At 44.3% G+C, this 12,889-nt stretch overlaps 1 protein-coding gene across 1 annotated transcript; it reads right to left on the minus strand.

The window, feature by feature from the left end:
• Nucleotides 1-221: 221 nt before the first annotated feature.
• Nucleotides 222-1,385, minus strand: LOC102378010 (neuropeptide Y receptor type 4-like). The gene has a single exon (XM_006014770.2). The coding sequence runs from the start codon at nt 1,383-1,385 to the stop codon at nt 252-254; it is 1,134 nt and encodes a 377-aa protein (XP_006014832.1). The 3' UTR covers nt 222-251.
• Between the last annotated feature and the right edge of the window lie 11,504 nt (nt 1,386-12,889).

Here is a 12,889-nt window from a genome sequence, read left to right on the forward strand (position 1 = left end):
GCAGTCTATTTGCAATGCTGCACTACTTCTTTCTTAGACATGCACACACTCTCTACATTTCCTGTGATCATGCAGCCTTAAGATATTTTTGTTATGTCAAGGAAGAACATCTATTCTTCCAAAAATTGACAGCAACTGACCACAGTACACATCCTGGAATCGAACTATGATATCTTCTGCTGCTCTTAGTATCTATGTGTAATAAATTAAGACAGCTGGTCTCCAGACACTTCTGAAGACGTCTTTCATTTCTAGATGGAATTATGTCTGGAGCTTAGCATCATGGAGCCCTTGGAGACCTCTGATTGCATGGTTGATAAAGGTAAATGCTCATATTCTTCCACTGATATTGTCAATGAATTACGCTGACAGTTCAGAATCAGTGACTTCATTTCTTTTTTGAAATTACTGTTTAGGAAGCCATAGATAACTGGGTTGACACAGGTGGAAGCCATGGCTACCAGGTGGCACAATGAAAAGATTAGGTTATGGTGGCAAGGAGGAATGGCTTTATAATTCCAGTCCTCAATGGTATTGAAAATGTGCAGAGGTAACCAGCAAATAGCAAAGGCAGCAACCATGGATGCTAACAAAAAATTTATTCTCTTCAGTTGAACTGTCCTGTTACTATATTCATTCTTCTCAAACATTTCCTTTCTTTTCTGCAGGTGTATGTAGATACGCACGTAGCAAAGCATGATAAAAAAGAGGGGGATGAAGTACTGGAACAGCAATAAGGTGGTGGTGTAGATGAGTCTTTGTTGCTCAGAAGGCCATGAGTCCATGCATATGGCCTTGTCAGTGGAATAATTCATGAAATAAGAGAGCTGCTTGTACAAGTCATTTGTCAAAATGGAGGTGGTCAGGAAAGGTAGGGACACCAGGCAGGCTAATGTCCATGTAACTACAATCCCCAGATAGGCTTGGGTGACGCTTGGCCTCCAGCCAGTTGGGTTTATGATGAGCTGGTGTCTTTCCAGAGCAATGAGAACCAGGGAGAGAATTGACACAGTCACAGATGCACACTGGGTGAAGGAGGTCATTTTGCACATGACCTCACCAAATATCCAGTAATCCATTATGGTGTAGACAATGGTGAAAGGGAGGCAGACAATAACCATGAACAAGTCAGAGACTACCAAGTTAGAAATGAGGATGTTGGTCACATTGGCCTTTTCTTTCTGTTTGGCTATGACACCAATCAGACACATATTCCCTACAATGCCTAGGATGGTCTCCAGGCTATATGAGGTGACCAGAAAGACGGTGAGGTCAGTGCTGTTTCTGCACTGATCTGGAATGTGTGTAGGGACACTTCGATCTGAACTCCAGTTCTTACCGAACAGTAATGGAAGAACCACATTAAGAGCTTTGGTCTTGTTCATCCTGGAATCAAACAGAGTGCTCAGAAAGATGCTAGATAACCAGATGGGATCTCAGTCTTCAAGGAGCTATAAGAGGTTCATCTGCTGATTTACCTGTGGAATCTGGAAATACCTGCAGAGGAAAGAGAGAGTTTGTTTAATTCTACTGCAAGGGAGGTAAGGAGGTGAGCTTTGTCTTCTTCTGTGCCCACTTTTCCAACTTCCTTTGCTTCATTGTTTTAGACCACAAACAGGAGTAATTCACTGGGTACTGCTGGTTGTTTCTAGACAGTACTATTTCTCCATGTGCATCAGGGAAATAAGCAGATCCAATTCCACTGATGTTAGTATTGTTATCACTCCTTATGCCAGTGGTGACTTTGTTTCATGGATTTAATCATCTTGTAGCTAACTCCAAGTAATTCTGTGAACATCAGCAACATAACAGAGCTGCATTTCAAGGAGGATAGGGTTAAATTATGGTTTAGGATGAAAAACAACTGAAACTCTTTGGATTCAGAAAGTTTTGACTCAAAGACAGGCTAAATTAATTGGCATAGGCCAGATTTCATTTTTAGCTAGACTAATGTCAAAATGAAAGCCAAGTTGCACAAACTACATAAAGTTGAAACAAACCACGCTGCACAAGTAATCTGTGAACTGAACACACAATCCGATGCTAAACCCATCGCTATCTGATCTGGACAGGGGCACCTGGAAAATATTTATACTCAGCTCCTCAACCGGTATAAATGGACACAGGTCCACTGAAGTGAATGGAAATATGAAGATTTATCCCACCTGGGGAAATGGTCCTTAATTATTGGAGGGTTCAATATAATTAATTTTATTTTTAAAAAATGCAAATGCTAAAATAGCTACCTCACAAACTCAGAATGAAATTATTGAAATTTTTCATGTAAATTGGTGAAAAGATTTTTAGTCAGTTTGGGATGGACTATGGGCAAAGCCAAAAGAAAAATGGGAAGGAATTCATAAATGAGTGGGATGCCAAAGAAACTTTTATTAATAATTCATGCAAAACTTTAAATAAAATAAGACTAAAAAGACCCGGTTTTCAGAGGTGCTGCTGAGCATGCACAGCTGCCCCTTGAGTTATAGTCTGATTTTCAAAGAGGCCTACATGATTTCTCCAAAGGTGAAATTAATATTACATACATTTGGAGCTGGCATCAAATTAGTTAATTTGGAGGGATAATATGCAATAGGTTTTCTTTTTCTTTCCCAAAGTAATTTAGAGTAGTAAACAGACCAGAACTCAGAAGGGCATATTTTTTAGTTAGGTATATAGGAAATTAGGACTTTTGTCAGAGGTAACAAGACCTGTATATCTATTTTCCTATATTCAGAAATCCTGCTGGAAATGCCCATTTTCCCCCAGATTTTTCAATTTTCTGTAGGAAAATCAAAACAAAATATCTTGTTTCTGGTCAGGGTGACCCAAAAGGAGACCTTCAAGTTTTGTCAAAACAAGGTGATGCCTTTAATTTCAGGTCCATTTAACAGTCACCTGTTTCTGCTTAAGCTGCTGCACACCTCATGGAAGTTGAATTTCAGGTGCTCTTGCCCTGAGTGCTGTCTGTGGAACGGGCTCCATGACTGGACAACACCCCCTGAGAAGTGCTACAGTCCTCCCTGGGATGGTAGGCACCATGGCACTTTGTAGGAAATGTACTCAATCAACACAGTGGGCTAAGGCACAGACTTTTCATTTCATTTGGTTAAAACCTGGCCTGGGCTATAACTGCATGTGTTTTGGGTGACCTTACCCCATCACCTTCTGACCAGTATATATTTGTTTGCATCATGAAGTCACTACATCATTCGGCAGCAGGAAGAGTCTCTAACCAAGAGACTTGTATTAACAAGGTGCATCTACATGTGCAATGAATATGAAGCAATAAACTCCAGCAGTTTATTCATTAAGGCACAGTAGTTACTGTGCATTTAGTTTAATACTTGCTTACTGAAGTACTAACAAATGCACAGTAGCTACAGTTACTGTGCAGTAGCGCTGGTGCACCTTTTTGTGATGCTTACAGCATAGTAGCCTAATAACACTGCGCAGTAGCATATTAACATGCCTTTTGACCTGCACGCTACTGCGCAGTGTTATTAGGCTACTGCACAGTAAGCATCTCGTGTAGATGTGCTCAATGAGTGTGAATCCTGTAGGCATGATGGTGGCAAAGATACAAGTTGTCACCGTAAGAATGGAGTTACCTTGTTACAATGATGAGTTACAAACAGTTGCCTAATCCCCACCAGAGTCCAAACCCTTTCAGCCTCACCAAGGAGCCTTGGTGCAAGACAGTCATGCTGAAGCCAAAGGCAGGAAGTGACACACTAAAATGTCATCTAATCCACCACCCTGCTCCAAGCAGGATCATTATCTAAACCAGGGCTGTCAAACTGGTGACCTGCAGGCCTCATGTGGCCCAGAAGGCTCCCAACAAGCCCTGGGAACCCAGGGGCTCCCACCAAGCTGCCATGGCAGGCTGCAGTGGCTGGGGTCTCTGTGGTCTCCCTCCCTCCTCTAGTGTTTGCTCTCTGTCCCTAGGGGCAGGACAGGGTAGTGCAGTGAGGTGGGAGGGGCTCCAGGGGGGGGGGACCAGGCTGTCTGTTCGGATTCGGCCCAAATTGGGGACAGTGATTCGATTGGTTGATTTGGATCACTGTCCCTGATTCAATTCAGCCATATCCGAATCTGAAGATTCGATGCTGATTCAGAGAATCAGCAATTCAGACATAGACACTGCTTTAAATGTTTTTTCTACATACCTTAAGGTACCAGTGCAGCTTGTAAACGCTGAGATGGTGGAGTGGATGAAGTGTCCCACAGGAGTACGGGGGGGGGCCCTCCATGTGCTTGGTGGCAAACCCAGAAGTGAACCAGAAGTACTTCCAGTCCACTTCTGGGTCTGCTGGGGAGTGTGCTGGACCACCCCCCTCCCCACCCCTGCCCCCGCACGTCCCTGGCTCAGCAATTGGCCACGGGGGGAACCTGGATGCCCCCCCCAGACCCAGGAGGCACCAGTCACTGGGCTGGGGGGGGGGCATGGGAGGAACATGGGGTGGGGTGCACTCTCCGGCGGACCCAGAAGTAGACCAGAAGTGCTTCTGGTCTACTTCCAGGTCTGCTGCCAAACGTGCTGAGGACCACCCCAACCATCCCATGCTTCTGTGGGACACTCCATGCGTCCCAGCACTGCAGCATTCACAAGCCGCCTGATACCTAGAGCTATGTACAAAAAACATTTAAATCTGTGACTATGTCCGAATCGCTGAATCTTTCCAAATCTCTCTGAATCAATTTGGAGGGTTCCGATTTGATTCAGAGAGATTAAAGGGTCTTCTGATTCAATTTGGATTCAGAGACTTGGCCACTGAATCGGGCTGAATTTCTGCTGAATCAAATCAGACCGAAGTGTCACACAGCCCTATCACTCATGCAGCATGTGGCCCCTCATTGCTCTCAAACTGGACAGAGACTCCACACACTCTCTAGGTAATCTGTTTCAGCGCAGGCTGTGACATGATATCATTTTCAGTTGCATTAAGGCAGTGGCTCTCAACCTTTGGTACCTTAAGTACCCCTTGCCGATCAACACAGCAAAAGCAAAACCGGAAATCCCACTGTGGCACTGCCAGTTTTGTTGCTGCAAGCCAAGACCCACTTTTTCTGCCACGGCCTGGGTCAAAGCAGCCTGAGCAGGGCCTCCCTCCCTATGCCCTGGCACACTGACGCTGGGGAGCGAAATCCCTGGCGCACTGGACGGGGTTGGGGGCAGAGGCTGGAACTTCCAGCCCAAGCAGGCAACGACCCAAAAGCAGCACCCACGTACCCCCTGCCCGTGTCTCACTTAGCCCCAGGGGTACACGTACCACGGGTTGAGAAACACTGCATTAAGGGGCTGGGGAACAGCAAAGTAAGATTTGCACTTCAGTTGCATGCATCAGCTGTTACCTGTTACATCCGCATGCTTCTATAGGATACAAAGGAGCCAGACAGCTGTAACTTTAACCTGGAATGGAATATCATAATGGTTTTGCTACATGTGTATTGTTTTGGGAGCATGTAGACATTTATATTGTGACCACTTATATCAGTATCATTGAATACTAATGTATTTGGCACATCTTCCTACTGCCTATCTTCAGTCTCCTCTAAACTACGCAATCCACATTCTTGCAGCTTTCCCCCTATGTTATATTTCTGGGAGCTCTCAAAAGGCTGTCTAGACATTCAGTCTTATAACGGTCCCTCAAAGTGGGAAAGGAATTAATTATTACCCTTATCCACAGAGGAGGGAACTGAGACACAGAAAGGTGACATACATCCTTGCCCTGTATCCCAAGGAAATCCATATGATGTTATAAAGGTTCATAAACAACGTCCATCAACCTGGCCTCCGAGGCAAAGCCAGGACTGGAACTCCTGGGCTCACAATTCTGTGCAATCCTTTTACCACTGACTAGAACTGGAAAAGCTGGTCTAGGAAAGTAAGGGATAATAGGGTCACCTTCCCTTTGCATCCCACCTTTTCCCCCTGGAGCTCCAAAGACTCTTCCTACCACCTATTCACAAGGATCACTGAATGTATCATAGGTAGGGATGGATAAATCCTTATCAGCATGCAGTTTATACACTGAAGGACGCAGCATCTGTTGACCTAAAATTATTTGTGAATGCAACCTGAATAGTTCCAGACTGGCCAAGAAATGGTGAGACTAAATTATCATTCACGGAGCTAACAAGTAGGTGGTGGGACCTCCCCCGATCCCTTCCAAATCTGTACAGCCTAAAGTTTAAGTCACTATCTTGGAAGGCTGGAGACATTAGTTCAAATCCCTGCCCTGAATCAGGCAGGAAAGGAATTTGAATGTGGGTCACCTAATAAATTTCTTCCTCTGGTAACTCTGGCCCTTGACTTTTAACAAAAATGCCTGCAAATAAATCAAAACATGCTGTTTCAAGTCAAATGAAACATTTCATCCAACCCCTAATTTCTTGAAAACTAAAAAAAAATCTTAGTTTTGGGATACCCAATACTATTTTTTTGAGGAAGGGAAGGGTATTGTTGTTATATTTTAATTCAAGCAGTAAACTGAAAAAAAAAAAAAAGAATAATTCTTACAGCAAGAATCACAAGCAGAATTGTAGGTAGCAAAATGTTCATTCCCTTCTTTTTACCTCCCTGACTGGACAACAGCAATAATACCCATAACAATTACAGTTATTACTTGTATTTCTTATGGTAGTGACTATGAGTCAACTAAAGACGTAGCCTGTCATGCTAGGAACTGTGCGAATTCAGAGACTTTGCTGAAGAGTTTAGAGTCTAAATACACAAAATAAACACATTTCTAGAGAATGGACTATAACATACCAGACAATGTTTATGGCTATTTTGCCACCAGTATGACACTCCTGGGACCTAATTCAAAACCACTGAAGCTAACAAGGATGTTTTCATGGACTGTAAATAGACGTTGGATCTGGCTGTTGGAGTGTTTTAACTTTGTGTCTGGATTGGTTTTGAATCCTGAAAACTCACAACACTTTTGTATGGAGCGGGGTTAGCCATGTTAGTCTGAAGTCAGGCAGGAGGTGGGGTGGGGTGACACTACAGGGTCCATGCAGACGTTCGCCATACCCAATCTACAGTCATATGTATCTTATTTTAATCCGCATGATTGTAGATTGGGAGCAGCTTGTACAGACATTTGTCAGTGCCAGGAACCTGATCTAAGTCAGGGTTGGGAGAGAGGCAGATGGGATTGAGGAGGGCTGGTGGGTCTGCGGGGGTGAGGGGGAGCCGGGAGAGGGGATAATTGGCAGGATTAAAGAAGGCAGGCAGGTCTGCGGATGGTAGGTGTTGGTGGGTCCATGGGAGGAGTTGTCCATCCAGGAGTCAGGGGTTTGGGGATGCTAAAAATAGCCGTCAGAGATGGGAAAGGGTGCTGGAAGACCACAGCCTTGGGGCTGGGGTGAGTGGCTAGACTTTCCCAGCCCAGGAGCTGCATTCTAAATGTGTGCTGTCATTTGGTAGATTGAGCTAATGCATTCCCAGTTCAACTTTCTTCACATCCTCAGGTGAACTAATTTAGACAAGGATGACCATTTTTGTCCCATCTAACCTCCCTGAACATTTGTACAGATTGGCACTTAGATCAACCTAACTGTAGTTAGATCAAAGTGTAGCATCTGCAGGTACCCACAGAGACTAGCTGGTTCAAAGAAGCAAAAACTTTCACAGGCAACTGCCTACTTTGTCAGATGCTAGGAATGAACATTTGCAGGGAGCTGAAGGGCTGTGCAATAGTCCTTTTTTCTGGAAATCTAACTTCTTGATGCTTCTAATTTCAGGCTGCATGTCCCAGCAAATATCAGTGCTCTACTTTGACCTGAAGTACTAAATAAATTAGACATCGTTCTAGTGCACCTCACCAGGCAAAGAGGTACCTTTTGATTGCTAAAAAGAAGAATCAGTAAAGTATCTTATAAAGCATTATATATTCTTAAACATTTTCCATCTAGATTCTCATGTTTTAAAAATTATTTTTCTTAAAATGCTTTGATAAAACAGTAACTCACTCTGTGCACAACTCTTCCTAATCATTTTTCTTATGCACCCAAGTTGGACGTTGTTTAATGATCATACAATATATCACTTGCCCATTGATCCAGATACATTTGTCAGGGAGATTTCTTTGTCAGTGTTTTCTGATAGGTAAGGACTGAGAATTACCCAGTTCAAAGAGGGAGATCTGAACAAGAACTGAAATCATGATTACAAAATAAACTGTCAGCATCTCAAGTGGAATTTCATCAGGTCCATAGATTTTCAAGGGGAGAAGGATTATGCTGATAAACTAATCTGACCACCTGCAAAGTTGAAATAAAGTATTTAGAAAATTCTTACCTTTTAACATTCACATAGATTGTGAGTCACTGAGATTGCTGAATATCTGCACCTTCATAGAATAAATGAATGCAGTAGCAGCAGCAGAAGACCTGTGGTGGCTTAGCAATTCTAAAGAGAAGCCTTCCTCTCTGTGTTTCAATAGGTGATTGGGATGACAACTCTCTCCCCTTCCTTCCCCCCACCCTTTTTCTCTCTTTCTGTAAAGGGAATTTAACCAATGAATGTTGCTTTCCACTTAGGATCTGACTTAGAAGTTCTGGCTCCCTCTACTGATGTAAAAATGTATTAATTCTACAACAAACAAGCTTCAGATAAAGGTATTATTGAACTATTTGAAACATGATATGTTGATGCTATAGGCTTCTGTGGTGCAAATGGCAAGTAGACAAAAAGAACAAAAGGAACAAAAATTAAGATATAGGACTTTACTCTGCATTCTTTCCAGAGGCAAAATTCCCATTGATTTCAATAGGAGCTTTGCCTACTGGGCACAATTGGGTCCTTGGTTTACCAGACATTTTCTGATTTCATCATACACTGCTGAATGGCTGTACTTTTATATTAGAGAGAAACTCAGGGAACAAAGCCTCTATTATTTGGTATGCAAAGAGGGAAGAGTTGTGGTGATGTTTGGATAAAGTACACAGAGGCATGAGGGCACTAAGACATTGCACATATGGGAGAAAATTTTCCAAAGCACCAAGGGCACCTATACACAAGCACAGAAACTGCTCTGACATGCCGTAATTACAGTGCATTGGAGCAGACTGCAGTGTGGCAATTACTGTACTTCAGCAGCCTCCTGTGTCTTGTGTATCAGCCCTCCTGTGCTTAAAAATGGCAGCAGGGTGCTTGAACTAAAGCTCATTGAACAAGCTTTAGTTCAAGCATCCCTGCTGCCATTTTTAAGCGTGGGGACACTGATAGTGAGATGCAGCAGTTTTAATTAAAGCGGCTCTTGAAGCCACTCTCTGCTCCCCACCTGTGGAGCATGTAAAACTGCCCCAAATGCCCCAGTGTTTCCCAGAAATACCTAATAGAGTGAGTTACAGAGTGTTTAATGTTTTCCACTGAACAAAAACCAGTGCCAGGAATAGTACCAGACCTAGGACAGCCTCATTTGGGCCTTCCATATACAGGCATTATAGCCACCAATGGATATTCTGCTACTCTGCTTTGTCTTCAACTACTAACCTAACAATTCCCATAAATACATGTTACAGCACCTGTATAGAAGTAGTGAATATGTGCTGTCGCTGATAGCACAGGTGGAACCTTGGGATTTTGGCACAAAACCCACAACAGAACAAAAGCAGCATAAGCCTTTGTCACTTTCATAGATTCATAGATTGTAAGGCTGGAAGGGACCTTGGACGATCGTTGAGTCCAGCCCCCTGCACCCAGCAAGAAAGACAACTGGGGTCAAGTGACCCCAGCAAGGTGACCATCCAGTCTCCTCTAGTGAGGTATAACTGTGAAAGTAGTTACTAAGTTGCAAGTTCTTAGCCATGAGTGTGAGATGTGAACATTTGCACTAAGGCATTGTATTACATTCTCCTTGTTAGGGAAGGTGACCATCAATATCTAAAGTCCATAAATTCATCCTGTCTTGAGGGAGATATTTTTACTGTATCCTTTGGCTGTGTATAGGTCTGATCCAAATCCACTGGAGTCTGCCAACTGACTTCAATGGGCTTTGGATCAGATTTGTTTGCAGTAGATGGAGATGTCCTCTCGTACCTTAAGCCTGGTTATTTGAAATAGGCTATTCTGAACCACAGGAATGGCATTTGTAAGTTCATGTCTAGCAGGTATTGAGTCAGGCCACAGATATTTTGATATCTTATTGCTGGTTCAGGATAGTCCTGTACTCTAATATGGGCAAGTACATAGGACCCCACTTAGGTATAAACAGAAGACTTTCAGTGCTACAAGCACATGCTTGTTTATTTTACATATTTATATGGTCTCCACCTCTCTATTGTCTGAGCTCCTCACAGTCTTTAATGTATTTATCTTCACAGCACCCTGCAAACGTAGGGCAGTGCATTTGTCCCCATTATATATTGGGGAACTGAAGCACAGGGAAGTCATATGGAAAGTCTGTTACAGAGTAGGGAACTGAATGCAGGTTCCTCAAAATCCTGGATACATTCCTAATCATTGGATCATCCACCCTTTCATTATCTTTCCTGCCTATACTGCTTGAACTAAAGGAGTAGTTCCTTTAGCTTTCAGCTGTAGTAGCCTTTTACCCTATTATGCAGACCAGCCAGTAAAAGATGTGACCCCAAACCCTCTTCACCAAGGATTGTCCACCAGAAGAAGTCCTTTCTGCTTTGTTTAGGAAAAGATGTAACCCCAAAGAGCAGCACTCAGTCTACCCTTCCTGACAAGAAGGCAGTTAGATTGCACAGTGACAGATAGGTCTCTCCTGCCAGCAATTTAAGAAGCAGAGGCTTCCTGTCTTACAGAAGTCAGGCAATCTGAGATGGTTTATATAATGACTCTGTTCACTTCCGCACTTACACTAATGCATTTATTGTCTGTTTATCTGTGCTTCTGTTTAAAGCAATAAGGAAAGTGGGGGCCCAAAAGCATCTTGGATTAAAAAGGCTGGTAGCCAAGAACAAGGCTGAAACAACCCAGGCTGAAGCCAGCCAGGGTTAGTGAGCCCAGTGTCCTAAGCAGGGTAGAGAAAGCACACCGAGTAGGGTGTAGCCAGAGCCCTGAGCAAAAGAGCCAGACCCAGGGGCCCACAGCCCAAGTGGCCAAGAGGGATGAGTCCAAGAGGGATGAGAAATAGGGCCATGGGCCCAAAGCCCTAGAAGGGCAAGACCAGGTTTAGGGGCCCACAACCTAGAAGTGAGCCCCTAGCCCAGTAGAAGGTCCCAGAGTGCTACGGAGGCAAGTGAGGTTGGAGCTTATCAGGGCATGGTGTGAGCTTCATCATAGCTCGAAAGAGTGAAGATCTGGGCCAGGGGCCCAGCAGGAGAGTGGGGTTGTGAAACAGAGGCAGGACCAAGGACCCAGTACTGCAGAGAGGCAGAGTTAGGGTCAGAGACCTACAGCCCTGGAGGGGCGAGACCAGAACCCTGGAAAGGTGAGAACTAAGGCCAGTGACCCACAGCCTAACAGGGGTAGAGATCAGACAGGACCAGTGAGCCCACAGCCCAGGAAGGGCAGAGGCTGGGGCCAGGGGCTCACAGCTCAAGAGGGCCAGAGACTAATAAGGGCACAGAGGCCTGAATCATCAGAAAGGAGAGTTGGGACTGAATCCCCACTGATACGAAAGGCTGGTAACAGCTGTGAGGCATGGGTACCTTTGGGAAGCCTCCCTTTCCAAACCGATTAAGACGATCAAGCCACAGCAGGAAAAAGAGAAAGGGGGAGGTAACTTAGAGACTGAGCAGGGCAGAAGTCTTTTGGCCACCAAGGGGTGTCACGGCTGCCCCTTGAGGAGTGATCCCATTACAGGCAGTTTTTAGGGTAAGTTACTAAATCCATGTCCTGATCATTTCTTGTGAGGCAAGCAGTACAAACCTTGATGCCCTCGCCCATATACAACTAGAAAATACATCCAATATATCCATGTCCCCTTGCTGTTTCCAATTGACTATGGCGTTCTTCTCTACTTCCTGCTGTGTGGGGTGGCTCTGTATTGTTAAACAGTTGATGGAGGGATGCACTTGAGCGGTAGATTACATTGCATATACTTTATGCAGTTAGGATGCCTGTGGATGCCATTGGGCACTGCTTGTAAACAAACAGCAGAAGCTGTGAGTGTCCATCAGGATCATAACTTTTTATTCAATTGACTTATATAATAGGAAACGTATCCTGTGTCACACAATGGCAGAGAGTGGATGCTGAAAGGGAGAGTGAACAGGGTATGACCAGGGTTTTTTTCCCTTGTTCCTCTCTCACTTGCAGCCTCCAGCATATGAGATCTAGGAAGTTCTGACTCAGAGGCTGTACCCCTCTCTCCTGTGTTCAGTAGCTACTGAAGCTTCTGTCCTCCAAAAATTTGTCCAATTCCTTTTTGAATCTGGCTAACCTGTCAACTTCCACAACATTTTGTGGCAATGTGTTCCACACCTGAATTACACGCTGTGTAAAAAAGAACTTCCTTTTGTTAATTTAAACTTAATTACCTACTAGTTTAATTTCATTTCATAGACATTAGGGCTGGAAGGGACCTTGGAAGATCATCGAGTCCATCCCCCTGCCCAAAGGGCAGGAAGTCAGCTGGGGTCATAGGACCCCAGCAAGATAAGCATCCAGTTTGCTCTTGAAGGTGTTCAATGTAGGCGCTTGAACCACCTCCAGTGGCAGGCTGTTCCAGACCTTGAGGGCTCAGACAGTAAAGAAATTCTTCCTTATGTCCAGCCTGAAACGGTCTTGTAGTAGTTTATGACCGTTTGACCTAGTCGTCATCCCTTGGGGCGCTCTGGTGAACAAATGTTCCCCCAGATACTAGTGGTCACCCCTGATAAACTTATAGGTGGCCATCAGATCACCCCTGAGCCTGCGCTTTTCCAGGCTAAAGAGCCCCAGGGCTCTCAGCCTGTCATC

Source organism: Alligator sinensis, unplaced genomic scaffold (assembly GCF_000455745.1).
Source record: "Alligator sinensis unplaced genomic scaffold, ASM45574v1 scaffold264_1, whole genome shotgun sequence".
In the NCBI taxonomy this organism is placed as follows: domain Eukaryota; kingdom Metazoa; phylum Chordata; order Crocodylia; family Alligatoridae; genus Alligator; species Alligator sinensis.